Below are 27,198 nucleotides of genomic sequence, written 5' to 3'. Positions count from 1 at the left end.
TAGCTACGAAATGGGTGTTGGACCTCCGCCAAAACACAATCACATGTAAATAGATCCATAATTCCGCAGCTTACTTTCACCAGGCGTACATAAGGCAGAATCGAACAGCCATCGGATTGGGGGCCCCTCTATTGAGATTTTAAATAGAACCTAACCATTGACTCCCGAGAAGTATACACAAGTAGGATATGCTCAAAGAACAAACAGGTATAAGCAGCAAAGTGGTATTAAGCAAGCGGGAAATATTGAAAAAAAAGGAAGGGAGAGATTACAACCATTTTCTTCCCGCAGCCGTAACCTTCGACCTGAATACGGGACTCTTAATCTCCATTCCTTGCCTGTAAAATGGGCTCATCACGGTCTTGACATAATTTTCGTAAACCTCGTTCATGAATTGGCGCACGGCCTCCTCGGTCTGCGGGGAGGTTGGGTTCGCCCCGATTGAACTAGATGACGCGCGACTGGAACTACCGCCGCCAAGGGCAGAGGCCGAGAAGCTTGCTCCTAGTATTGAAGAAGATCCGCTTCCGGTAGAGGAAGTGGAGGGGAGTTGAGGGGGTTGATGTAAGAGGAGAAATCGGGCGCCGGAGGGAGCGAGGAAGGCAGAGATGTAGGCTGAGGCGGGGGGGTAGGTGTCGATGTGTTTTAGATACCTTCATATCTTATGTTTTAGTATGCAGCCTATGTCAAACCAAACCAGTAAGAAACGCAAAGAAGAGACATACAGGTTCCCATTCATCCACTGGGCTTCCTCAACAATGTCCAGACTTGAATGGATGATGAATTGGTTCATGTATTGTGCGGTATCCGGATATCGGAAGCGGGCAATTCCATCGCCACCACTTTTGGAGGTGCCGAAGGCGATGTTGAACAGAGGAACATCTGTGGGGGAGAGAATGGTGAAGTAGTAGGACATTTGTAATTGTCAACTTCGTCGGAGTTTGGTCAGGGGAACAATGATGATATACGGACAGTAGATAATGGGACGCGAGTCACGTGCACGATAAGATAACCCTTATCGACGTACGTATCCATATCTACATACGTACTATGACGGTGGGTATCTGCATTCCACCTTACATTGCTGGCAACGCGTCGTCTATGGCAGGGATGGGTATTAATCCCAAAGTATCTCCACTACCCTGTATATCAGTATCTTGATAGCTATAGTAAACCTACTACACTTTACCCTACGATGTGTGACAATCTCAATCTGAACAGGAGCATACCACATGTATGAGAATCCTAAAAAAGAAAGTCACAATGAGACGTCATTACTACATATATACGGAAGTAAAGGGACGAAACAACATGCTGCCTCTGCTGAGCGACCCACCAATCTAGTGACTCTAGTCCTCCCTGGCTTTGATGCTGTCCTGGCTATCAGGGACAATTGGAGATGTATAAAAGTGGCCCTAATCGCCCTTCCTCGAGGCGATCTGACAGAGATATTCTGGAATCCATTGAAGTATATTTACTTATCCATGGTTGCTCCATAGATCATATTTCACCAACAAGCCACGGGGGTCATGACTAACACGCCGGCGCCTCAGCTCTCAAGTGACTCGTGCCGAGATAGTGCCAGTGGTAAGTATAGGCTGAAAGCTTAAAGTCTTTTCCACCCCCTTGCTCTCCTTTTCGAGCGCCGGTTGATGCCTTGTTAAAAGATGTGGAAGACAGACAGCTCTCCTTAAAATCCTTTGGACGCCGAGACACTTCTCCGATGCCGAGCGGACCCCGAACCAACGCCAACGATAAAAAGAAGCGATGGAGATGGGCACTTAGAATCTGGGACTTAGTGGTTGACCAATGGTTTCTTATTGTCATGGGCATCCTGATTGTCTTCGCCTCTCAGGTGCAGGTGCCAAAACCCCATCAGCCGCTAAAGCAAACCGTTGTCAACTATGTAGCGGTTTCCATCATTTTCTTCATCAATGGATGTACACTTCCTACTCAGGTCCTAGTCGAAAATCTGAGCCGCTGGAAAGTGCACATCTTCACTCAAGTGCAATGTTATCTCCTGACCTCATCGATCAGCTATGGCGTTGTCAGCGCCTGTGCAACCGACAAGCATTTTATGGATCCGGCACTGTTGATCGGAATTATCATCCTGGGGTGTCTTCCTACCGCGTAAGCCAACCCAATCAGAAGCCCACGGTGATAAATTTTCTTTCTACTCTGAAATAATCGCTAACCCGAAGGCCTTGACATAAAGTATCTCTTTCAACACTATAATGACCCGAAAGGCCAACGGAAATGGAGCCTTGTCCATCGCGCAGTCGACCATTGGGAGCCTTCTTGGTCCATTCCTGACGACAGCTTTAATAAAGCTCTACACCAGCACTGGCGCCTGGTACACAGATTTTCTGCCGGAGACCGAAGGATTCACCGAAACCTATCGATATGTCTTTAAGGAGCTGGGGCTTTCGGTTTTTGCCCCACTGGTATGTGCTACATTCCCACAATAATAGCATGTGATTTGTTGATGCTAACATTTCTCTATGACTAGCTGGTCGGGCAAATCATAGCTAGCGTGTTTCCACGCCTGGTGAAGACAGTATTCCTAGAGTGGAAGATGAGCAAATTGAGCTCCTTTGCATTGTTAGTCATCATCTGGAGTACTTATGATGGCGCATTCGAGTCCGATGCGTTTTCCGAAGTTCGATCGGATAACATGGTGTTCGTTGTCTTTATCTTGATCGCACTGTTTCTGGTGTGCATTGCCATCGCCATTCTGGTCTCATGGCTATGGCTCAGCCGCGAGGACACAATAGCTGTGGCATATCTGGTGCCCACCAAAACGCCGGCGATGGGTGTGCCAATAACAACCATCATGTTTATGGGGCTGCCTGAAGCCGCTCAGTCTAGAATGAAGTTGCCCATGGTTATCTATCAGGGAATCCAAACAACCCTTAGTAGCCTGTTGACCATCCCACTGAGGAGATGGCAAGCTACGGAGTCTGCGCGGCGCCAATTGGTGCAGGTGGAGACCTTGGAACTAGGCGATCAGTCTCAGGACACAGGCTCACATAGGAGACCTGCGATTAATAGATCAGTCAGTACTATCGCATGATTGGGCTAGGTGATACACTGGGCAATATTGATGCACACAGCTCGGCGATATGAATTATTGATCAGATATAGCAGATTAAATGGAATGTGAAAAAGATCCTCCATCCTTTCCATATATGATAGACGATGCTCGCTGAACGGGATCTAGAACGTTACGCATCAAGCTACTACTGGATGGCCTTTGTTCCTGGGAGCAAGAAAGCGGCATTTCGACATCAATACTAAATGACCGTATGGGATCTAACTACAAAACATGCATCTTGCTGCTTGATTACATTACTTCTGTTCATATTGATTTGTACACTCACTTACATGCGGTTCTGCCCTACAAGTAATTGTGAATAAGTTCAAGTCCACATACTATCACAGCTCCCAATTGTTAGTCTCCTCAAACACACACTGCTTCCAGCACTATTCATACAAGAAAACAGTTGTGCATGACATTCGGATCTAAATTGTAACCTTTCTGCCCAAGTGTAAATATCCCAGAGCAAATAGTCAGTAGCCAAATGGTCTACCTGCCCACAAGCACAGGACCCATTATTCAATACTCAATACAACAGGGACTGGATCGATCCAAACAACGCACCAAAACCATGTCCATAAACCCCAAATGAGATCTATACGATAAGCCCCAACCCCGATAAGATACCATTATCAACACGTGACCACAATCATCCAGAACTGACCTAGGTCCAACCTCAAAAGAAGCCAACACGAACCATCATCCAGCACGCAGAACAAACCCTCCTATCCCAAAAATGCCGCCCCCAACGTTCTCCTACGGCCTCAATCTCGCTAACAAAAAACAACCAAACGCGCGCCCCGGCGCCCCGGGGGCCCTTGGGCAAAAGCGCAAGAAAACCATCTTCGACTCGGACTCGGACTCCGAAAGCAAAGACACGGGAAGCGGGGAAGTCGAGATCTCCACACTCGGTGGACTAGACGAGACGAAACGCACCTCGGCAAAGCCATCTACGACGGAACCTCCCGCGAAGCGCAAAGTGCCATTCGGGGGAGGCGCAACGGGGAAACCGAACGTGAAGCCGCTGAGCAAGAGTTCTATTTTCGCGGATGACGATGAGGATGAGACGACGGAGCAGCAGACGGGGGATAGCGGGGCTTCATTTGGGTTGAATACGAAGAAGGGCGGTTCCGCAGCGGGGAGTAAGGAATATGTGAACCTGTCTGCGATGCATAGCAGTAAGAAGCATGCGCAGGATGCGGAGGAGCTCGATCCGTCGATTTATTCTTACGATGCGGTGTATGAGAGCTTGCATGCGAAGCCTGGGAAAGAGAAAGCGGCGGCGGAGAATAAAAACGAGGGTCCGCGGTATATGGGGTCTTTGTTGCGGAGTGCGGAGATCCGCAAGCGCGATCAGCTTCGCGCGCGGGATCGGATGCTGGCTAAGGAGCGGGAGGCGGAGGGCGATGAGTTTGCTGATAAGGAGAAGTTTGTGACATCTGCGTATAAGAAGCAGCAGGAGGAATTGCGGAAGATGGAAGAGGAGGAGGCGGAGCGGGAGCGGCAGGAGGAAGAGCGACGGAAACAGAATGGAAGTACTGGTATGGTTGATTTCTACAGGGACATGCTATCTCGGGGTGAACAACAGCATGAGGCTGTTATGAAGGCTACGGAAGAGGCTGCACGGCGGGTGCAGGCTGGAGAAGCTCCGGAAGAAACAGAGGATCTCAAGGAGAAGACAGAAGCGCAGAAAGCCGAGGAGCTCAATGCACAGGGTGCCCATATTGCCATCAATGACGAAGGACAGGTTGTCGATAAGCGACAGTTGCTGTCTGCTGGTCTCAATGCTGCCCCCAAACCCAAGCAACAGCCCTCTGCGGCCACGGCTGCTGCTGGATCGCGCGCTTCTGCGCCAAGGTCCCGGTTCCAATCGGAGCAACAGAACGCTCGGGCTGGCCAGCGCGCTCGTCAAACAGAGATGATTGCTTCGCAACTGGAAGAGAGAGCGCAACAGGAAGAAGCGGCCGAGGCAGCACGGCAGAAAGAAATCGCAGAGCGCAGCCGCAGCCGCAAGACCGAGGGAGATGTCTCGAGCGCGAAGGAGCGATACCTGGCGAGAAAAAGGGAACGAGAAGCCGCAGCGAAAGGCAAGGGTGCCTAGCCCTTCTTCCCTCGCTTTTACTGTTAACTGTTTCAATTACTTGGGAGTCACAGGGGCTATGGTTGCATAAATGAGGCGTTGGACATGGTATTGTATATGCGTATAATAGATGTATGATAAATGCAAAAATCAATATTCTTCCGGTAAGAGTAAGCAATCAATCTGCAAAAGACAAATGAGAGACTTGCCCTGCACATGACCACAGGATCCGTGTCACCTGAAGCGTGTCAGCTTCTCCTTCCATCTCGCATTGTATATTCAGTACTCTACAGCGCAGTACAAACCAGTCTCAACTACCCATGTTGTTATCAAAGGAACACATTCAGCCCATGGCCCATTGAACAAGCATAGCGATCTCATAGACTTACTAGGCAGTTCGACCGCATAATCCAAGCCCGAACAGCACACTTACAAGGCTGTGATTTAAAAAGGGGCTCCGATAGACCTCTCATATCTCGCATTCTACAGTGTCCCCGTAAAAGGAATGTTACCCCTAGTGGCAACAAGGGTGAGTTGAGTCTTCGTTGAGCAACAGGTTGAATTAAGTGAATAGGTAAAGCATATCTCGTAGACCCGAAATCAGAATCATCACTCGTTGCGCATTCATGAAAAAGACTGAACTCCTAGATGCTTTATGCTTTGGCTTCCCTTTTCGTCTATGGAGATGCGAGGTGCGTATAGTAACTCAAATTCAAACGCCAAGGTATACCAAAAAACGCCTAGTGAATCACGACAATTATGCAGTTAGGGCAAAGCTCAGGCCCATTATACCCATTCCCGCGATGGCAAAGCCGATTGAAATCCCCCGGTTGTGGGTCAGTCCCAACCCTTCGCTGAACAGCTGCAGGGCCACGGAGGTCATGACCCCTGCCGTAGCTGCGAACATGCCTCCGTACACGGCCCAGGACGAGTCGGCATCGCCCCCGGGGCTACCGGTTCGTCCGGTGCCCCAGATCCAAAGGACCGCGAGGCCTGCTCCGGCCGGTTGGCTGACACCGCCCAGAAGGCTGGACCAGAAAATCGCTTTGCCGCGTGATTGAAGGGCGAGATAAAGAGGTAGTGCCATGGCGAAGCCTTCGCTGATATTGTGGATGAAAAGGGCAAGAAAAACGGTCAGACCAAGTTTTGGGTTAGCATGGTTGGTAGCATAAGTGATGAAGCCCTCAGGCAATTTGTGAAGAGCGATCGCTATCGAGGTCTGTAGACCGATGGACAGGAACGCATTTTGCGGCACATGGTGGTGATGCTGGCTTCCAAGCACTTGCGTTTTGGACGTGCTATCCGCATCTTCCGCAGATGGGGGTGGGTATTCAGATAGTTCATTACGAGGGGTGGAGGAAGATGAGTCTCCAGATTTGTGATGTGTGTGGTTGGAGGTAGTCAAGTCTTCTTCTGGACCATCCACCTGGTCAATGTCCACACGCACAGGAATGACGTGGACGTCAGTGTCATCCGCGACAGAGATCTCAGGGGCAATCAGAGTCTTGGAGCATTCGGCACCACATTTCTGCGAAAAGCCATAACAGGGACCGTCCTTGTCACAGTGCGTTTTGATGCCCACCATACGACTTAGACGCCGGCCCAAACGTACGCGCCAAGTTCCGGCAGAGAAAAAAGCAGTGTGAGGATCTTCAGATCCCGCGTGTGGCACCGCGGGACTGGATTTGCTCGCCCGCGCTAGCAAAGGAGTCCGCTCGGTCCAGCCATGATGATCTTCTGAGTGATGAGCATGGTGATGCCCGTGGTAGTGACTGTGGCCGCGCTCCGGGTCGGCAGAGTTTGCATCCGGCTCATGACTATGAGCACAGCCGACGACGTGGGAGGGAATGTAACGATGAAGAAGCGCAGATAGGAACCGAATAACAATGACGCCGGCCAAGAAGAGACCGATCAGGGAGTAGGCAGCGGCAGCGGGGGACCATCCAGCACGGGTGAGGTACTCTTGAGAGGTAGGTAGCATGCTATAGAGCGAAGTGAAGAGCTGTCAAGGTTAGCAACGGCCAATGAAAAAAAAAGGACAACAGGAAAAAAGAAAGAATTACCATAACACCCGCACTGAGACACAACGAAGCCGACAAAAAGGCATTATTATTCACGATCTGGAAACCTTTACCTCTCGAGAAGTGGCGGAGTAGAACGTCAACACATATGACAGCGGACCCCAAGACGCAGGCTAGAAACAGGTCAGCGTCGAATACGAGAAAAAAAAAAAATTAATTCAAAATCAAAATCAAAATCAAGTCAAGATATTTACCCACCGACGCCGGAGACACCGCTCATGATCCAACCCCGAACATCATTACTGGCAGCCATGATGGTGAATCAATGTGGAGAATCGATCGGGGGGGAAGAAGGGCGGAGCGGAGGATGAGATTAAAAGGGCAAGAGATTCGGGGACCTTGCGGGCGGGTGATGTCACGGGGTTCATGGCTGCTTTTCTGTTCGCCTCTTCCGCTTTTAAAGCTTAGCCAATGCCCTATCTTTAGTCTCGAATCATTCGATCATTCGATTATACCTGCAGATAATATAGACAAGCTTTTCCATGTTCCGGGATACGAAGACATCGCGGATGCTCCCGTGTACAAGTGGTACATGGTCTAGATCAAATGAACTGACGGTTGATATGATGTGTATCGGAGGGCTGTTGATCAGGCCAAGGTGGGGTGGAGGTTTCTATGGAAGTTTATGCAGAGGATCTCGAACAGTCTGAATGCCGTATCTTTGGAGAAAGACACCAAAGTGCGGTGTTAGTCTTGGAACTATTTGTTATTGCATGGTTCTCATTGGTGGTCTGCATGCGGAGCTAGCGATTTATATGTCGATGGATATTGAGCCAAGATAGCCAAGCATTGTTTCAAAGAGTACATAGTCGTCAGACCAATATCAATTGGACCTGAACACAGTCGAAAGCTTAAAGAAAACAGTGTTCCCCTATACAATGTTCAATCGTGGCCCCTGAACAAAGATAAATAAATAAATAGCGACCCGAACCAGGGATCGCCAACGTATACAAGCATCAGACCGACCTTCGCAGTTACCAGAGATCAGCGGCCGCAGCCACCGGGACACCATTCGTGTCTTTGAGAGAGCAACCACCGCCTTCATCGTAAAGGACCGTTTCTAGAGCGAGGAGTTCAGTAACATCAGTCTGCGTGCCATATATGCGAGCGAGTGCTTCCACAGCAAACCGTCACACTCATGTCACGCTTCCCCGGCCATCGAAGTAGCATTACCGAGCTGTCAGATTCAAGTACTGACACTCGGCAGGTATACCTCTCCGGTATCAAACGAAGAGTGAAGAAGAAAAAGCAAGATGATCTTTCGAGTCTAAGGAGAAATTTGTGTATCACGTAAGCCGGAGACCGAATGCATAGTTAGTTAGTGAGTGATGCGCTTAGATCCGCCAGAGCGATCATTAGCTAAGGAGGCGATTTTACAATCATGCAAAGCATGGAGCATATGTCATAATAACAATCGACGCCAAACTCTGTTTTCTAGGATCGATTAGGATGGAGGGGCTCGAGTTTCTTAGTGGTGCTCCCTGGGGTTCGGCTCCTCGTATCGCCAACAATGGTGTTTACCCCTTGCTATGGCTCATGCAGGGAGTCAGAAGGTCTTCGATTGAGTTGTTGACTGAACTGCGGTGTGGATATTTGAGCCAATCGAATCATTAAATCAGTCAAAATGGCAAAGAGACAACTATGAGAAAGTTAGTTGGGCTTCTGACGCAGATGTAGGACGGAGAAAACACTACCCCAGACATGTACTGTGAAAGTCAGACTGCAAACGCGTGTAAGCCTGCATATCAATGTCTAATTCAGACTTTCGTGGATAAAGACTGAAATGTACACAGTGACTATAGTGCGACAGCTCCTTTTAGTGGTAGGCTCTTTCGTTATTAGTTTCCGGAGGGTTTGCAGTGGTAATGAGAGGCTCGAACATTAGTGTACGCGTTTATAGCATCAAGCGATGCTCTTCCACGTGGATATGGTGAAATCAACGAAGGGAGAGAGATTGGTGGCAGAGAGGGAGGAGAGAAACGAGGGAAGAATAGTAAAATGTAAATAGATGGCCGCATTTATAAGGCATCATGGTTTGCGTTGCAGGAGGAACCAAATGCAAGGAATTGGCCGAGAGTCAAACAGACTATACAAGAATACTCGCTTAACACCAAACGCTCGAGCTCAAAGTAAAAAAAGGTCAAACGCTCAGGAAAACGGTCATGCATCTACCATCATAACCATACCCAGTCCGGTCTCGTAATGATGCATTAAAAAAACCCATCGCACCCAGCATTGTAAACCCCATGACCCGAAAACCAGACTCCAGAAGGCGCCAGACGGCCCCCAATGCCATGGATACTAAGTCGAAACAAAAGAAAGAGGATATCTCCTTCACGAGGGTTGTCAGTTGATACGGATCTCGTATAGCAAGCCAGTGAAAACCCGAAACTTACACCCCTTGTCCGGCGAGTGCTGCTGTACTGACTCCAGCTCGGCCAACCGGCTTTCCAAGTATGCGCATTCTTCTGTGAGACTCTTGATGAGATCTGACTGCAGCATATGTGCACTGCTTCCTTCCTCGGTAAATTCACACTGCGAAGGCGTTCCCCGGAGACAGCAGGGTGTACATGGCTTAAGGTGATCGCACTGGACAAGCAGACGAGTCAGTTCGGTCTCTCCAATTTAGGTAACAAGGGAACCTGTGGCTTCTTCAAGAAGTGAACAAGACCGCGCAGGGACTATCAGGGTACTTGCCTTAACTCTCCGCTTGTGACATGGAAGACAAGCGTAGATGGGCCGCCTCTTCTTTTCTGTTCGAGGAGCCCCCGAAGAGGACGGGGAGCCTGTACCGTCGTTCATGATGACTGGCAATTGCACTGCACTGAGAAAAAACACGGGTTGTCCGGCTGTAGCCTCATAATACTAAGCAAAACTAGGGGAGAAGGAGACACTGGACTCGGTCCATTGCGAAATAAGGGCTGTAAGTCAAAGAAAGCGAAGCAAGATCAAAGACAACATCGCCGCGGTTAATGGTATATAACCCTACCGCACCCCTCCGCAACGCACGAACCCACGAACCATAGATTGGAAATACAGATATGTTGGGTGATAACTCAATTAGGCATCTATCATCATACCATTGCCATTCTGGGTAGCTTTTGCTTGAGTGGAGTTCGTCAAGGTCCGGGTATCATGCAGACACCATCGAATTAAGGCTGGATGCATGCAACCAAAACAATAAATTGATATACTATGGCATGCCAAGTGGTTGGATCCGATTAACTCCTAACCATGTGGCATTTGGTTCAGAGTTTGTTTTTCCTTGATTTGATTTTATTAATTTTATTTATTAATTTGTTAGGATTTTTTTTTTTTTTTTTTCACATGTAATCGTGCATGAAACTCCAATCGGCAGGTCTAGAGCTAGGGCAAGTGGGCAGCATCTCGAGGGGTTGAGGAGTGTTATCGTGGGTGCCAATAGGCACAACCATGTAATTTCCTTCAGCCCTGAGGGCTGAACACTGAAGGGATTGATGGTAACGAATAAGACGGATGGACGACATCTCCACCAAGATCGAACTGTGGCTTTCCAACGGTTTCTGTGGCCCGGCAATACTTCGCCACCGGATCTACAATCCTCTTCTGGCGACATAACCGATCCAGCCCATAACAGAGGTTCCACTGTGGCGGTGCGGAGGCGATCCAAGTTCCCCAATCCAGTCGATGTTTCACGACCGATTATTGTGGCTGGTTGGGGAATGTCTCCAAGGTGGATGTTCTTCAGGGACGGTGAGCATGTTATTGTCTCATAGTGCCCTTGCTGGGGCCCGTACGGAGTACTAGTAAGTCCTCTGCACTGTCCTATGTGGGGAAGTCTATATCAGGAATCCTCTGCGTACTAACACAGTAGGTACTAGCAGTTGATGGGGCCATACATGCAGGAACTGAACCTTCAGACTTAGTAAGGAATGAGTAAAAACCCCCTCCCAGTGGGACCGACATGTGAAAGGAGAGCAGAGGGACAGGAGAGAAGAGTAGATCGGCAAGTTCTCTGTAAAAGAGAAAGCAGGAGGCAGAGAGTGGAACCAAGGAGTTTGCTACGTCTCTTATCGGGCTCTGTCGAGATCATTTCATTCATTCTCGCTTTCAAGTGCATGTATGTAAAATATAGTACAGCGGGTCATGTTCACGTCATTACTCTTGAGATCCTTCGGGAGCCTTTCGTTGGGCGTCTTCGTCCTTCAGTCAAGGATAGAGAACTGGTACTTTTGATAGAAATAATGGGACAATTTCCCAGGAAACTGTCCCTCAATGCTGTCAGCAGAGAAAACGTCACAGACAAGTTTCAATGCAAACCTGACCAAGCAGGCTAGAGCGAATGGAAAGTTTTGCACGCAGAATCTCATACTGCGGCATATGTTGCAGGCATATTGATAACGCCAAGTTAGTGACGCTCCGGTAGGGACTGCAAGGCAAAAAGCCCAGTGGGAAATGGTTGCCACACACACGTCAACATTAGGGTAAACCAGGTCCCGTGGTCTATGAGCTCCCGATGTAGAATCGTGCGTCTCGAACACCGGAAAATCGTCCCTGACGGTGAAAAGTGCCTCGGTAGGTTCGGGCAGGATATGGACGGGTTGAGATTCCCTCCACTCTTGTAGGCGATGGATTATTTGTGTGGCTTGATCCTCGGCAGTGTACTCAAAGTCATCGAACGAGGTACAGCTAGAAGAAGAGTCCGAGCTTGGCGAGGTGCATCCCATTTGCCTCCAAAGCCCGGGAATATCCGCGGCGATGTCCAGGAGGCTATGTAGGTTGCTTCGTGGGCTTGCTTCGGTCCAGGGGACGGTTTTCCAGTCGTCGGTCGCTAGGAATGTCCGTCCATGTGATATCGCGGAGAGGATCTATTTCAATATTAGTTCATAGAAGCTCGCTTGATTTTCATTTCTCGTGGTCATCAGTGAGATGTACCCATGATAGGCGCAAATCTGCATAGATAGAGTGGCCCACGCCTTTGCAATGGTTTAACGGAGTTCGTAGGCATAGCAAATCTAGGCCTCCTTGTTGATGCTTTACGAGAGCATCCTTGGAGCCTCCTTCGTACATCTGGCCGGTCCATTTAGCGGGATTGGAACGAACTCGGACTCATGGGACATACACACCTCAATCATTCCAAACAGAGTGATCGCCACGAAAACATCGTCGCGTAAGCGTCTCTGTGCGTCACATATCGCCGACCCTGCTAATCGTAAAGCACATGTATACCGAACCAGACCAGAATGGGTGGACTTCGGATCGCACGAGATTTTGCCCATCAGGACAAAGGATGTAGCTTCGATGGCCGCACATAGTAGGGGGGAACTGGAGCGCATCTGGACCGCTTGCTCCAGCCAGACGGGCACCGTGCGCCTGCCGTCAACATCGACACTGAACACTTCTACTAGGGATTGGATGGAACGCTCCGTATGAGTAGGACGCACAGCGAGACTACTATTGGATTGCACGTAGGGCTGCGATTGCTCTGTACAGAATCTCTTCTCTTTTGAGCGGGATCAGCATGGCGGACATCTGTTGATAGTGCAAGGAGCAAACCGCCACATACCATCCAATTCCAGTTTCGGCTGCACAGCCTCTCGGCATGTAGATGTACTTGGACTTCGTCGATGTGGATTTCGCGACCGTGGTTGCTTTCCTCGTTGTTTGGGAAGGTCCGCTTGTTGTGACGTGAGGTAAACCGGAATTTTCTTATCTGAAGCCGACATAAGGGTGAGGATCCGCTGCTCGAGGAAATTACGCCGTTGTTGGAGGCGTCGCAAAAGATGGGCCTGCTCAATGAACCACCGATCTTCTAGAGTAACGGTGTATTCGCATTTCGCTTGTCGTCCTCGTACGCAGCAGGCACTGCATGGCCTGACATGATTGCACTATACCACCCACTTATCAGCACCACATGGAGTGGGTTCGCTAATCCACGGCAGGGTGAATTCAGGTACCTTAATTTTCTGGAAATGGCAGGGTATACATGAGAGCACTGCTCTTTGCTTTTTGTTCCTTCGGGGGGCTTCTGAAGCTGCACCATCCATCATGCCCAATAATTCTTGTTTGTATGTTTAGATTCCTTGAATGCACACCGGGTTTCGGTGGAGGGGGAATTCGGTCGTCTCAAAAAGGAAAGAAGAACGAGGGATTTGGAAGGTAAAAAAAAAACGCAGTGTACTGTTTGGAAAGGGGGAGTAAGGCAGTACGGAGTAGAAAGTGCCAGTATAGGCGTTTAGCCAGTCGCGACCTGTCCGAAGAAGAATTGACGAACAACCTAGCTTCGTTTTGGTCATGTCGTTATTTGTCAGCCCACTTAACAAGCATCTAAAAGTCTTTCGGTGGGACAGGTTACAGCACTATCTTTTAGTACTACGTTTGTACTGGTGTTGCCGAGGGACGGGTCAAAGTGCAGATCGAGGAACCAGGTCATTACTCTGGAGTAGGGCTAAGAGAATAGCGCAAGTCAAGGTCCCTTCTCTGGAGATCTGCAGCATTGTAACCAATATCTCAGTAGTCTATCTTGCTGTCGGCCAAGAACTGTATGCCGGATCCTGCGCCACACCTGATCATCGGAACCGACCCTCGGCCGCAATGCTGTGGCTACTTGTCATAAAACCGTTCAAAGGACGGTACGGAGGACGGGATCTTGAGATTAGCTTGATTGGAACCACTGTTACTTGCTGCTACAGATTGAGGTAAGGAGAGGGATCGAAGGAGGAGGCTTTGTTGGACATTGCGACACGGAGTGATCGGAATCTTAAAGGAATGTATGTCTGTGCTGTCCTCCTACTCAGTAACACATCCTGCATATCTGGCGCCCATCAGATCTCCAATTCTCAATGTCAGTCAGAAACTTTAGGCATCAGGAAGCGAGCTTAGTCTCGGTACGCTGGTGAGGACCAAGTTGGCCAACCTTTCAAGCTAGGGCTTGGGGATCCACCGGGTGGCAAACCATTCGGATTCCTCAGGCAGACCAGTTCGTACTAGTCAAAGTCCCTTGTTTATATGGTTATGCAATCGTATTATTCATAAGTTTATTTGATTTTTGATTTTAATTAGTATTTCTTTATATATATATATATATTAAATCTTTTAATTAATTAATTAGTTAATTAATTAATTAATATTTTTTTTATTTTGATTTATTTTTATTGTTCCTTCTCTTTTTGTGCCCCTTTCCACACCACTTGTTAGGGTTTTGTTTTGAAGGATCTGGAATCTGTGAGATTTTCCGACCAACTGATCGACGAGAGTAATTTATTTGATTAATGGTTGCCTGCATGTTGTGTTGGAATGCGACTTCAGGAAAGTCAAGTGACTTTCCTGGTGAAGCGAGTGGATCTTTTTTCCATGGAGGTCCTCCGTATCATCCAGCAACCTGGTCTTAATACCTTCTGTTAAGACCGAGGCGAGAGGAAGGATGCGATCAGATTATCTCACACTTTGACTAAACTCTTCGTGAAAGTGCAAAGCTGAACCAAATTCACTGCTGCCTTGAAAGAGGCAACTTGAGTCATGTCAGAAGAGATGCGCTTACTGCGGATGACGAAGGGCTTGCCCCTCTTGGACGAACTATACATGATTAGTACTTACTGTACTCTACGAAAATAGCAAAGCAGACCTCAAAATCTGTACACCGCTGAGGCTATCTACCAATTGGGGCCTCGGAGGGCTCGGTACTATGAACCTGGCCACGGTAGCGTAGATACATGACAAATCGTTGGAGTAATGACTGGATAGACCAGTTGATCAACCAGTGCTACTATTCTCCGTGGGGGATTAGCGGCTAACTGCAGATAGTTGGATTTTGTCCGTGAAAACGGTCACTGGATATCAATTGGCAGCCGGAGAACTGGTGTAGGAAAGGAGACTGTGCCAGGTCGTCCGCAGCCGACCAAACGGGAAGTGCGGCGTCACATAGTCTAAACCGGATGCATATGTTGACAGGCAGACGTCTCAATCAGAGAGTTAGCGAGGTCTAGATCCGATGATCGTGAGACTACACCCGTCATAGAGATGGGTGTGTGTAAAAGTAGAGCATTCTCGATATCCTCCGACGGGACGGTGGAATGTGGCTGAGCATTCGTCCAGGAAATGCAGATCTGGTCGACAAATTCTCCGGGGGGCGGTGGGAAACTCTGTTTATGGACAAGTAGACATTCTGATCCATCAGAAATGCGATCTATCGTTTGACAGTGTTATTGGTTCCTCATGCAATAAAGCATTGACTTACCCCGTCTTTTGCTTTCGATAGTTCGTTTCTGAATTTCCGATCGGGCTGCAAAGAGAATTCCGCATCTAGGAAACTATTTCCGGCTATTTACCCAGATTAGGAGGCTCCAGGAACGATTGTTGTTCCCCCTTTCTCTGATATGGACGCAGATCTCAAGGCAACAGTCTTGTTCTCCATACTATTATTGAGTCTCCTCAACCGAGAGAATGCACATGAACACACCAATACGAGTCCTTTGCTTTGGATCAGCTGCAGAGCTCACCTGCGGTGGTCATCGGATCGCCCGGTGTAGTACACAGAAAGAGACGAGAGCGTCTTTTGGTAGATATTTATGCTTGGTTCATTCTCGTAGTAGATGTAGTAATTGATATATCGACGTGGACGTTGTTTACAGCCATGAGCAGTTTGTCCTGTATGTTTTTTGTGCGGTACCTGAGGCCGCGTGCCTGGATGTCATCTGATTACCGCCCTCTGATTGGCCATCCACTTTAACTTCAATTTGACTCTCTTCAGCAGTTTTCTGTTTTCCCCGGACTTTCATCATCATCGTCAAACCCATCCTCGTCTTGCCGCCTTTTATCCTTTTTCCTCTTCCGCCTCTACCTCCCCGCCTTCACTCCCCCCGGCGGCATGTCCAAGGCGACCTTTGCCGCAATCGCCGCGGCTAGCGCGGCCACCGGAGCTGGCCTGACAGCGTTGCTCTATTCCTCTTCCTCCCCTCGGCCTCAACAGCAACAGCAACAACAGCAACAGAAGCTACCTCCATCTGCACCAGCTACCTCGTCCACTCCTGTCCCGACCCAACCAGCTGCCCCGTCACTCGCCGCCAAGTCACTCGCCGGGCCCGTCGACCCGTCCGGCATCTACCAATATGGCTTCCCCGGTCCCGTCGCCGATACTCTGCTCTCAGCTCCTCTGGCTGGCGCATACGACCGTCGCACGCGCAATCCCGCTTGGGTAGCCGAGCACATCACACCGGCTTCGCTGGCGATGAAGAACGCAGACCGCAAACATAGCACCTTCTTCGAAGACACCACTATCCCCGCTGCCTTCCGCGCCAAACTGAACGATTACTTCCGCTCTGGCTACGATCGCGGCCACCAGGTGCCTGCAGCTGACGCCAAATGGTCTCAGGAAGCCATGGACGCTACTTTTGCCTTAACAAACATGTGCCCCCAGGTGGGCGAGGGATTCAACCGGGACTACTGGGCGCACTTTGAGGAGTTCTGCCGCGGTCTGGCCAAGAAGTATCCTTCCGTTCGCATAGTGACCGGTCCCCTGTATCTCCCTCAACGTGAGGCGGATGGCAAATGGCGTGTGTCGTACGAGGTGATTGGTAACCCGCCTAATGTTGCTGTGCCGACGCACTTCTATAAGGTTATCTACGCCGAAGAGGGCCCCGCTTCTCCTAATGGAAAGGTTGCCTTGGGGGCTTTTGTCTTGCCCAATGCTCGGATCCCAAACGACAAGAGGCTGACGGAGTTCGAGGTGCCGGTTGAGGTGGTCGAGCGCGCGAGCGGCCTGGAGTTTGTTTCCAAGTTGGAGACGAACCGTCGCAAGCGTCTCTGCCAGGAAATCAAGTGCGACGTTGTCGTACGCGAGTTTAACAACTCTGCCAAGCGGAGCTAGAGTGGCTCTTGTCCTTTGAGGAACTAGACACCCTGGGCCGATTTGTGTAATTTTGGATGTAATAATTTCGGGGTGATAACTGGTTTATATCGTCCGGGCGTTTACGGGTTGCATGCACGTCGGACGTTGTACCTCTGTATTTTTTCTCATATAGATCGTCATTCTGCCAATGTTCGGCATGGTCTATCAATGCCAACTATCTCACAAAGTATACCCCAACCGTTACACCATACTCCATGCAATTGGTAGAACGCAGCCAGTTCAGCATTGAAATGCAACGCCCGTCTTGGTCGCTATGTTTCCACCACGCCCTGCAAACCCTGTTCCTTCTGAACTGATCTCTACTAGGCCAGGCTTGATGCTCTCCTTATCCTTCTTCTTTTTCTTTCCTGATTCCTTGCCATTCTCTGTTGAATCACGAGGTGTGATATCGGCCTCGCAAACGTAGCATAGAATTAACCCATGGAGGGCAGCTGTCTGCTCTTGTTCTTCTTTAGTAGCATGCGGGTCTGGTGCATCGTGCGGCGTCATGAATTTGGTCACACAAGGCGAACAGATAACATGGCCACAAGGTTTGGTCACTATAAGTGTAAATAGTCAGTTGGTCACCGCCGATCAAAAGTTCGGGAGTGGGCGATTGTACTTACACATCGCCTTGAGTCCATTTGTTAGTGTCTTTTTACAACTTGGACAGATCCGCGCCACTGTGCCGTCGGATGCCTTTTCCTCGGTGAAATGTACGTCGACCAGCGATTTGAGCGAGTAGCTATGACGGTGTTCATCTGTCGAACCGGGGCAAACAGGGCTCAATTTAACGACCTTATTGGCCGCAATCTCATTAGGATCGGTATTGGGAGTGAGTGAAGGCACCCAGAATGACGGTAGAGCTGACTTGCTGGATTCAGACTGGCGATTATCGTCTGTCAGTATAGTACTTCCCAACAGGATACTCGTCGATTCTTACCTTTTCCTTCTTCAGATCCTGTTTGAGTCGTTCCTGTTCCTCCCGAGCAACCCGTGCCATCTCCTTTTCATCCAGCTCAAACACCTTCTTCCGCTTGCCATCCACTTCGATTTCCCTCGCCTTAAACGCAGCCAATGCCTCCGTAGCCTCCTCGGCCTTCCGCTTTTTATGATTATCATCCTGCGCTTGGCCGGAAGATTTATTTTTCGCTACCTCCAATCCCATACTGACGAGTTCAAACTCGCGCAGCTCCCGTTCACGCGCCTCTTCTAACGTCCGCTCATCTTCCTCTGCGAGCCTTTTTTTGGCCTCCTCCCGTTCTCGTTCGAGTCGCTTGATCTCCTGTCGCTGCGCGAGGAGATCATTTATGGCGCATTCGCGACAGAATATATCACCATTTGTTGCGCAGGCGACGACGGGTGCTCGAGCGGGGTGTAGACAGAGGCGACAAGAAGCGAATGGAAGGAAAGAGTCGCGGCCGATGACGCCGCGCTGAGTGCCCCATTGCGAGCGGAGGAGGCCGCGCTCGTAGGAAGTAAAGTGTGGGAGGGAGGTGTTGCGTTTCGAATGAGCCATTATTGTGTGTGGTGAATGGTTGGAATATCTAGAAGAATATAGAGTGGGAGGTTCTATTCGGGGCGGAGAATATCTGCGGAGGTTGAAGGAGCTGCAATTGTGGCGAGCGACTCAAGAGGATATTCCTAAGGAAAAACTTGGTGGTTGATTGATCTAATCCTGAGCTAACCTGAGCCAGAAAAATGACATATCAACAGAAACAAAAAAGACAACCTGAAAAATAGTGTGAAGAAGAGGAGGCCAAAAGCATGCAAATGAAATAATTTGGAGAAATCATGACATAATCATTAAATCGTCACGTTCTCTCCGCATTTATTCCAAAACCCCAATCGGGCCATTCAATGTCCTTCCACCAACTTCACCTGAACTCCAAAGAGAGATGAGCAATGGCCATCGTCTGTCACTCTCGGGTCCAACTATTTAATTGGAATCCGGAACCTCCTCGGCACAGCGAACGCCGGCTTCCTTAACCATCACCACCTTCTTTTCCGCCTCAAGCTCCTTCACGATTGGGTTACTTTGAGTATATCCTCCCAATTCAGCCGAGCCCTTCCCCTTCTTGCTCTTTTTCTTCTTGCTCTTTTCTTCTTGGATGCCTCAGAAATAGTAGGAGAAGGATAATCTGGAAATAGATCGGGATTGTCAGCCATGAGCTCTCGTACAAGATCCAACATATCCCAGTCCGGATCAGTGCAGACTTCGCCTGACGACGATTCCTGGGTAGATGCTTGACTATGGCCCTTGGACACTTGAGGCTTCCCCTTCGAAGTATTTTCCCTGGGTCCATCCTTACCCCGTCTCAGATTGGATGTGCCCCTGCCGCTCCGGTGAACCCTCTCTGGCGCAATCGGCCCATATCCGTGCTTTGGCATGTGTGCTGATTTCGAGACACCTGGTTCAAGCAATTCCGGTGCCACCTTTGGCTTGGTGGGCTTCTCGGGTAAAAGCAGGTACCTACTGCCTTTCTGTTTGGCCATAGCGTCAGATAAGCGGTGGTATCGGTGTATGCGAATGTACTCGTCCGACTTTGCTGCCGTCATGAACAGCTTCTCCTTGACGTCGCGTTCATCGAGCATGTATCGGCCTTCGGTAGCGGTGGAAAGTCCCCGTGTGGTAGCTCCAAACCCTGGCATCGCCGTGGGTGTTTCGTACCATATGAGGATCTGTCGATAGAAGACCCCCGTACTACCCTCGAGAATAGCCAACATTCGGTATGCCTTGGCGAGGAAACACATAGCACGCGCTATATCAGAATGGTAACCAGCGATCATGGCACATTTGGCCCAAATCATCGCAACACGAGCATCGCGGATCTCGCACGAAAGAAGCCTGCCGATCACTTCATGTGCGGACTTGAAAGCCATCGCAGGATACAAGTCGACAGTGTCGGGGTGGTTCAAGATGCGCTCAACCTTCCAATACTTATCCATGGCAATCTCGATCACATCCTTGGGCTGCACGCACTCTTTGCACGAGCAGAAGAAGCCGAACTCTGTCCACGAGAACAACTCCCTCGCCTTCTGTTGTCCCTTTCCATAGAAGTACGCGACAGTGATCTCCTCATCCTTCTGGATATACCTGAGAGCGCGCATAATAGCCCTTCCAATCATTGGACTCTCCCTCATGTCATTATTTCCATTTTCATCCTTCGGATACTTATTGATGATCGTCAACGCGCAATTCGGCACACAAGCATGATTGACCGACGCGAGATTCACCCCCACAATCCCAGCCCTCACCCCATTCATGACAATCGGCAACTGATACAAATCCCAAATCCCCGCAAACACCCCCAAATCCTGCTTTAGCGAGCTCGGCAGAGTAAGGAACTTCCTCAGCCACTCACCCCCCATGGCCCTCACCTTCGCCCCAAGCATAGCATTCATCTCCCTCGGCGTCTGGCACCTTGAGGACTCCTCCTCCGTAGTCCAAGCCACATCTTCCGCAAACACCACACTACCAGCAGGGATAGATTCGGTGGTGACAAGGCCGACGCCAACGCCGCAACTAATGAACCGACGCACCAGCGACCCCTCATACGTGCACTTCTTGACTCCGGGGTTGTTGGAGCTGAAAACACCTGCCACCTCAGCCATGGAGATGAACGGTGTCGCGGAAGTGACTGTCGAAAATGCACGATGGAAGTACTGTGTCAGGTCTGAGAGACGGACCCCCTCACGACAGACATCGCACAGGTCTGTATTCTCGTCTAGCGTGGTTTCTTTTCCCCTCTGTGTTTCTGGTCTGCTTTGCAGACATTCACTGCGTGACGGCTGGCACTCACGTGATAGTTCGTGACCTATACACTTTTGGTCCATGGCGCCTTAGCTGGTAGTTATGCTCTCCGTGGGGAGTGTGCCCTGCAGTGGGTATTGGTTGGGACAAAGATATGAACAGGTTAATATCTGCAGAATTGCTTTATCTGTGTCAACAATGTGGTTGCAGTGAGGAAAGCCGAATATGGACAAAGAAGCTGGTTTTCTCTGGCAGCAAACAACAGTACCTGGTATTGAATCAAACAAGATAGAGTCTGGTTTACTTTGTTCTTTCAGCTCTTTGTGAGTTGAGGTTGAAAGAAAGAAGGAAGCACCACAGTTTATCTTGTTCTGTATGTGTCTTCTTGCTAGTGTGGCCAGGGACCTAAGGAGACAGACATTCGACACTGTAGAAGTCTCAACAGGTAGCACACCAAGAGATTACAGTGTGAGGCAGCGTGTTGGGAGGAATGGAACTCTCAGGGTTGCTAGGAAGAGTGTGTTGTTGTGTTCTCGGCGCTACAGACTATGATGTCGTGTGTGTGCAGAGCGTCTAGGCAAATAAAATAGCCAAGAAATTCAGAAGTCAATATGCTATTAAATCTCTATTTTAATGGTCTCTTCGTTGTTTTTACATGTTCTTATTGCCCATGCTGGCTAAAGCCTGTTCTTCCAATACTCATATCACGCCAAACATCCACACGATACATGGTATCTCAGTAGGAAAAAGAAATGGAAAAGAGAACGACTGCCGCCCATCCTAAGCAAATGCGCCTCGGGCTTATACAAAGCCAAACAGTAAAAAAAAAAAAAAAGTAGAAAAAAAAGAGGTAGGTCATGTCAACGCGGATCCGATTCTCCGCTAGTCTAAAGGTGGAGTTGAAACAGAAGGAAAGGAAAAAGAACGAAGTGCGATGAGGGAAGAAAGGTAGACGGGAGAGTAAGTGCTCCATGACAGACATTCTGACGAGCCCTCTAACCAAGGCCGAAAAGCATATCAAGAGAGCTGGCGCGAATAGGAGACAGTTCATAAAGCTTTTCCAAATATATCGTTTTTAATGAAGAGACCAGATGCAGATGGAAAGAAAAGGAAAAGTGAAATGGGTATAATGTCATGAAAGTAAAAGAAAAAAAGACCCTGCATAATTGCAAAAATCAAGCGTTTACAGCCTGCTCCGGGGGACTAGGCGACATCCCCTGTGGAGTGTTGTTCTCTACAAGGCTCTCATTGTCGCCTCTAGTCGGATGCGACGATACACCTTCATTAGACACCGCGCTCGGCTCATCCAACGGTAAGACAGGCGGTACCAACACATTAGGCTCCGAGAGTTCTGGAACTAGGCCGATGGCAGCATCGCTCTTGGCCTTGTCTTCGCGGTATAGAGCCCCGGCTGCTTCAGCGGGATTCCAGGGATCATCTCGTGCACTCCCCTTGGTCGCTATACTCCCACTTCGCAAAGGGTGTGGGCTGCCAGGGTATATGGACTCTGAAGCGACAGAACCTGCACTACTGGCAAGTTCTGGATTTGATGCTCTTGGCTCCTCTGATGGAGTTGGCTTTCGTAGTTTGAGGCGCTCCTCTGGCGGCATGTTCTGCCACTCAGAACCGAAAGTCACAATTGATGCCTTCTTGCCATGCACAGTGAAGTTGGTCGACTTCCGTGACAGACCTTCGCCTTGCTGTGGTTTTAGATTATCATCTGACGTCGCCATACTGAATCCTGAATCTCGAGACTTTTTCTTTCGAGGGTAATGTAGATGATGGCCGCTGGGGGAATCTCGAAGGGTACGATGAAAACTGCGACGGATACGGCTTGTTCTCTCTCCTTGAAGGGCGCCTTGCGCATCTTCTGGTTTCTGGTCGGCCTCGCTATCATTTGTAGCTGAAGAATGCTTCCGCGCTTGAGGCGAGCTGCCGACTTCAAGCAAACCTGTTTCACGCAGCAGCCGCTCTTCATTTTCATCCATACTACCGGGGGCAGTTATCTTAGAGGCTCGAGACCCCAGGCTCGAAACATCCATCTTACTAGCGGCGCTAAGCACTGATGCTTCGCGCTGTACGCTACTCGCTGGATGGGGCGAGCAAGACTTCGCGCGTTCCTCGGTATTGTCCATGGACATTTGTCTACCAGCTCGGGAAGCTACTTCGAGGGAAGCAAAGGAGGCCGGTATACTTGGTCTCCGACCGTCGGGAGAAGCGGGTTGCGATGTCGGAGTTTTGTAGACTGAGTGAGGTCCGCCAGACTCCGCGTGTGGGGATGGGACGTCCTCTGTCGGAGACGTCACCCTGTCGGACCCTGCTCCGTCCAGGTTCTCTGGCTGTGATGTAACGGTGGCTGTTGGCATTTGCAAGTGTAATTTCGGCTCTGCGAGAGGCTTCTCTTCGTCCAACGCTTCGCCTATGTCTCGAACAAGAACCTCCCTATAGCACCTAGTGCGCCAAATATCCTGTCTAACCCATTTGAGTTTTGCAGCCATGCGCCCTGCAGCAATGATGACATGCTCTCTAGCCCTGGAGTGCACAGGCGTCAAGATTTGCAAGTGCCTTGCATTTCGCAAGAGATCATCAAGCTGTCGTTGTCCAACGAATAGTTTTTCGTTAGCCTCTCGAATCTTTTGGCGTATAAGCTGCCTACGAGCTGTAACCAACTCCTCAGCCACATCGGTATCAGGATTTGGAGACGGCGGTTCTTTGTCCATAGAGAGATGTGAGCTGCTGGATTGATTTGAACCCCGACGGCTCATCCGGTTCCGTTGTGCTTCATAATTCGTGGCGATCATTCCCTTCGTTCTGACCCCGGTGGTCCGAAACGTCGCAGCATAATTCAATTTCGCTACCCAATCGTTCATGTCAGCTTCGGTATTTGCCAGGAATACCTCCTCCAGAGCGCTGTGTCGGACGAAGACAAAGGCATGCTTGTGCTTTTTGTAGCTTAAATCCAGCAAAGCCACTGCGTCCTCAGTTGACATGATACCGTCCGGTTTGAATTCGGTAAGGGGAGGTCTGAAAACCACCGCCCGACGACGGCCCTCCTTGTGATGGCTTTCGTGCTGCGCCATCAAAGATTTCACCCACGTCACATCCTTGAAAAAGTAGAGTTGCGAGAATGTGAGCAGAGCACCCCATTCTTGCCATGGAGATCTAGCTCTCTTCTTTTTCGGATCCTTTCGCCAGAGCAATCCAACTTTAGCGATTTTGATATCCACCAGCCCGGGATTAGAGTCGGCCGGATTGTCGATACTCGATGGCATATACATGTCCGGCCTAGACCGTAGAGACACAATCTGCAAAACGCCAGATTTCGAAAATGCGCGGTGGAGACCATCGATGTTTGCTGGTCCATCAGTTCCATCACAACAATAGGTATCCTCCAAGTTCATGACATCCTTAAGGCTTGGGCGCAGAGAATCCAATTTCCCGTCCATTATCAACGTATAGGGGTCCACTGGTTCTCTGGTGGCTCGAGCTAAGTGATCTGTGCTAGTGGCCTTCAACAGAGTTCGTCGGGGCCGTGCAAACTGTCGGCCATTGGACATTGCGTCCTCGATATGGATGAAAGGAGTGTACGAGATGTTCTCATAGAAACACTCTAGGATGTCCTCTGATATACCTTCACCACGAGTATTCTTGACATAGTCCGGCTTTTGCATTTTCCTCTTGTTGTTCTTGTTAAAGACATCTGTATGTAGAATTAAAATCGAGAAGGCGATGAAATAGGCTTGATCTGGATGAAAGGTAGGGCGTCAATTTTGAAGCTTTACACAATGACACACTGATGACAACCAACATACCTGTGGAGGCGAAAATACCCGGATTACATTCATGATATCTATCAGCAAAACTTTGGAGGAAGCGGTCAATTTGTTGTGTCTCTTTTGGCAACTCCACCTCCATTAAGAGTTTCCGGATAGCCATATCGATAGGATCACCGAAGAACGAGAACCCTCTCATATACTTTCGCAGGGCAGTCTTATAGAAATCATCGTTTGATTGAGCCAGGACGCCAGCAATCGCGCCCCTTGGAATGCTCTCTTCTAGCCGAGTTAGATATATTGCTGGTGTGTCACCCTCTTCTCGTTCGGGATACGTGATCAAGCTAGGCTTCGAACCTGGAGTTCCCGGGCCTTTGAAGCCTGGGGATCCGGACCGAGCAACAGGGGAATCGGAATTCTGCCTAAATCGGTGGGGGATATTGAATATATCCCCAAAACTCTTTCGCCCACTAATGGAGGTTGAGGTCCGCCCTGAGATGAGATGTGGGGATGACTGCCCGTTCTCCCGTGCATTAGCTAATGAATCCAAGGTAGACGATCTCGTACGTGACGTAGGCATTGCCCGACTCTTGTTTGACGGTGTCGAACGGGCTGAATGAGCCGAGGTTGCAGAATCATTTCTCAGCAAGGGCGGTCGCGACGAAGCCAGGCCCACCGACGACCGGGTGGGAGATGGTAGCGGAGAGATATGGTCTTCATTTGGATCTTCCGGCAAGTCGGAGTTCGGGGCGGAATCGCCAGCAGACTTCGATATGGCCAAGCTTTGTGTGTGGCCGTTGACGGAGTCGTTGCCCGTTGGTTTTGGTGGTAAAGGAAAAAGAGGACTGCGGTGCCGTTTCAAGCGCGGCATGCGAAATCGCTTGTTGCCAGACACCCCTTCACGAGGGGAGGCTGAACGAGGATTGCCATCTCCAGCACTCCGATCGGAACGGGATGACTCCGAAAACCGCGCATCTGTCACTGAGGAGCGTTGAGAATCATTGGCCTGGTCACGATTGCTTCGGATCGACGTAGTTGATAAACGCCCAGGCTCTTCGCTGTTACTCTGAGAGGCCGATAGGATAGGATCCGCCGCCTGCGACGCTGTCGATCCCTGTGCAGCATGCCCAGGCTTTTCGCTCAGACTATGTTTTGGTGCACGCTGCGTAGGCAATTCTTCTACAGAGGGTGTTTTAGAATCGGGGAAGAGTTTGAATTTAGTCTTTCGTTTGACCGGTTGATCTAGTTCATGGCTCGTAGGTGCAGTGGTAATTATGGTAGGAGCTATGACGGTGTAGTAGTAATTAGTGATGTGGCCAATACAGGATTCATGCGAGCCTATGAAACGGATGCACTTACGAGGCAGACTCGGCACTGGAGGAACATCCTCCTCCCCTTTCGCGTAGGATTTTGAGAGCTGCGGATCCGATGCATGACGTAGCCTCATGAAACTAAATCGGTTGAAGCGCCAATTTGAACCATCGCTCACTGATAGACCGGCATTTTGTGCCTTGCCTGGTGGAGTATGCGAATGACTTCCGGCAAGCTCCGGCGCGGTAGTGTCAGTGGGGTGATCTGCATCTGGACCGGTCAGAGTGGGTGAACGAGGAGCGGACTCCGAGCGCCTCGGTGCTAGGTTGGTTGTGGAGAGAGTAGGGCGAGGTATATGTTCGCTACGGCGGGATACCGACTGAGGTTCGACCAAGCTCCGTCTCTTGGTTTCGTTGCCATCAGAGGTGCCAATTCGTAGACCTTTCCAATACATGGCGACAGAAATACCGAGAATGAGTTGTTACGTGGCCCTGCAGCATAGCCAGACCCAGAAACCCATCCAACAGTATCCGGTGACGCTAGGCGATTGCCCCACGGTGTATCACAACAGAAACCCCCGACGTTGTTCGCGCGGCTATCTTATACGACGGCGTTCCCCAATAGACGGGCGGAGGGTTTTACTTGGAAACGTCACCCTTAATCAACATCGATTAGCATTGCGGACGAATTGTTAGGTAGAAGAGCGACAGAGCTGTTGGCGGAGGCGGAGGTGCGGAATCGTAAAAAGGGGGCAGGGGTACGGCAAGAGTCGATCGCCAGATGGGAAATTGGTGGCCCAGAAGATAATTTCGAGAACAATGGTTGGAGCTCTTACATTGCCCAGCTCACGCTTGACCGAAGTGTGGAAGCGCGGACGAATGGGGTGGATTAGGCTGCGAAGGCTGAGGAACAAGTAAAAACAAGGAAATGAGGGGAGGCTGTCAATGTTCTGGGGGAAAATAGGAGCGGAGGAGCAGTCAATGCCCTTTCCAGTAGTAAATGAAAGATTGTACGACAGTGCGAAGTGAGGGAATCAAGGATTAAAAAAACCGAGTGCGGAGGAAGGGATAAGGTGTGAGAATGGGGCAGGGTTGTTGGCAAGGACAGGCATCGGGAAGAAGAATAACGACGATGATGAAGATGGTGGAGTTTCTGATGACGGGCCGAGCAAATGCACCCCAGGCACGTGTTCTACGGTATGCACAATTTCCCTTTTTTTCTTTTTTTTTTTTTTTTT

At 49.7% G+C, this 27,198-nt stretch overlaps 10 protein-coding genes across 10 annotated transcripts; 4 read left to right on the top strand and 6 right to left on the bottom strand.

Annotated features, from left to right (window-relative positions):
- Positions 1-143: 143 nt before the first annotated feature.
- On the bottom strand, positions 144-928 carry BDV37DRAFT_240649 (TRAPP subunit TRS20). Its single transcript, XM_032081095.1, has 2 exons — positions 726-928; positions 144-653 (listed from the first exon to the last, which is right to left on the bottom strand). The coding sequence occupies exons 1-2, from the start codon at positions 914-916 to the stop codon at positions 269-271; spliced, it is 576 nt and encodes a 191-aa protein (XP_031944957.1). The 5' UTR covers positions 917-928; the 3' UTR covers positions 144-268.
- Positions 929-1,723: 795 nt separating this feature from the next.
- On the top strand, positions 1,724-3,073 carry BDV37DRAFT_279806 (bile acid:sodium symporter family protein; the record flags this gene model as incomplete). Its single annotated transcript, XM_032086408.1, has 3 exons — positions 1,724-2,130; positions 2,216-2,444; positions 2,510-3,073. 3 exons carry the CDS (start codon positions 1,724-1,726, stop codon positions 3,071-3,073), a joined length of 1,200 nt encoding a protein of 399 aa, XP_031944956.1.
- A 549-nt stretch (positions 3,074-3,622) lies between these two features.
- Positions 3,623-5,566, top strand: BDV37DRAFT_5545 (splicing regulator NSRP1-like domain-containing protein). The gene has a single exon (XM_032090865.1). It carries the CDS (start codon positions 3,834-3,836, stop codon positions 5,196-5,198), a length of 1,365 nt encoding a protein of 454 aa, XP_031944955.1. The 5' UTR covers positions 3,623-3,833; the 3' UTR covers positions 5,199-5,566.
- Positions 5,567-7,850, bottom strand: BDV37DRAFT_5565 (Zn(2+) transporter ZRT3). The gene is made up of 4 exons (XM_032090868.1): positions 7,714-7,850; positions 7,457-7,652; positions 7,241-7,371; positions 5,567-7,179 (listed from the first exon to the last, which is right to left on the bottom strand). Exons 2-4 carry the CDS (start codon positions 7,509-7,511, stop codon positions 5,935-5,937), a joined length of 1,431 nt encoding a protein of 476 aa, XP_031944954.1. The 5' UTR covers positions 7,512-7,652; positions 7,714-7,850; the 3' UTR covers positions 5,567-5,934.
- A 3,212-nt stretch (positions 7,851-11,062) lies between these two features.
- Positions 11,063-13,284, bottom strand: BDV37DRAFT_269106 (uncharacterized protein; the record flags this gene model as incomplete). Its single annotated transcript, XM_032084297.1, has 6 exons — positions 11,063-11,114; positions 11,558-12,105; positions 12,173-12,307; positions 12,364-12,740; positions 12,804-13,125; positions 13,195-13,284. 6 exons carry the CDS (start codon positions 13,282-13,284, stop codon positions 11,063-11,065), a joined length of 1,524 nt encoding a protein of 507 aa, XP_031944953.1.
- Positions 12,804-14,164, top strand: BDV37DRAFT_240635 (uncharacterized protein; the record flags this gene model as incomplete). Its single annotated transcript, XM_032081094.1, has 1 exon — positions 12,804-14,164. A coding segment is annotated over exon 1 (403 nt), but the record flags the coding sequence as incomplete, so codon positions are not given.
- A 1,592-nt stretch (positions 14,165-15,756) lies between these two features.
- Positions 15,757-17,232, top strand: BDV37DRAFT_5521 (DNA/RNA non-specific endonuclease). Its single transcript, XM_032090856.1, has one exon. It carries the CDS (start codon positions 16,104-16,106, stop codon positions 17,100-17,102), a length of 999 nt encoding a protein of 332 aa, XP_031944951.1. The 5' UTR covers positions 15,757-16,103; the 3' UTR covers positions 17,103-17,232.
- BDV37DRAFT_5526 (putative RING finger domain protein) lies at positions 17,233-18,737 on the bottom strand. Its single transcript, XM_032090859.1, has 3 exons — positions 18,067-18,737; positions 17,750-18,008; positions 17,233-17,683 (listed from the first exon to the last, which is right to left on the bottom strand). Exons 1-3 carry the CDS (start codon positions 18,640-18,642, stop codon positions 17,364-17,366), a joined length of 1,155 nt encoding a protein of 384 aa, XP_031944950.1. The 5' UTR covers positions 18,643-18,737; the 3' UTR covers positions 17,233-17,363.
- A 245-nt stretch (positions 18,738-18,982) lies between these two features.
- On the bottom strand, positions 18,983-21,452 carry BDV37DRAFT_240630 (SET domain-containing protein). Its single transcript, XM_032081093.1, has one exon. It carries the CDS (start codon positions 20,958-20,960, stop codon positions 19,146-19,148), a length of 1,815 nt encoding a protein of 604 aa, XP_031944949.1. The 5' UTR covers positions 20,961-21,452; the 3' UTR covers positions 18,983-19,145.
- A 247-nt stretch (positions 21,453-21,699) lies between these two features.
- BDV37DRAFT_240627 (Arf family guanine nucleotide exchange factor SYT1) lies at positions 21,700-27,062 on the bottom strand. The gene is made up of 3 exons (XM_032081092.1): positions 26,010-27,062; positions 24,690-25,934; positions 21,700-24,622 (listed from the first exon to the last, which is right to left on the bottom strand). The coding sequence occupies exons 1-3, from the start codon at positions 26,413-26,415 to the stop codon at positions 22,053-22,055; spliced, it is 4,221 nt and encodes a 1,406-aa protein (XP_031944948.1). The 5' UTR covers positions 26,416-27,062; the 3' UTR covers positions 21,700-22,052.
- Between the last annotated feature and the right edge of the window lie 136 nt (positions 27,063-27,198).

The sequence above is a fragment of the Aspergillus pseudonomiae genome, assembly GCF_009193645.1.
Source record: "Aspergillus pseudonomiae strain CBS 119388 unplaced genomic scaffold BDV37scaffold_10, whole genome shotgun sequence".
NCBI lineage: Eukaryota > Fungi > Ascomycota > Eurotiomycetes > Eurotiales > Aspergillaceae > Aspergillus > Aspergillus pseudonomiae.
Note: the sequence above shows the minus strand (reverse complement) of the source record. Positions and strands in the feature narration are given on the sequence as shown.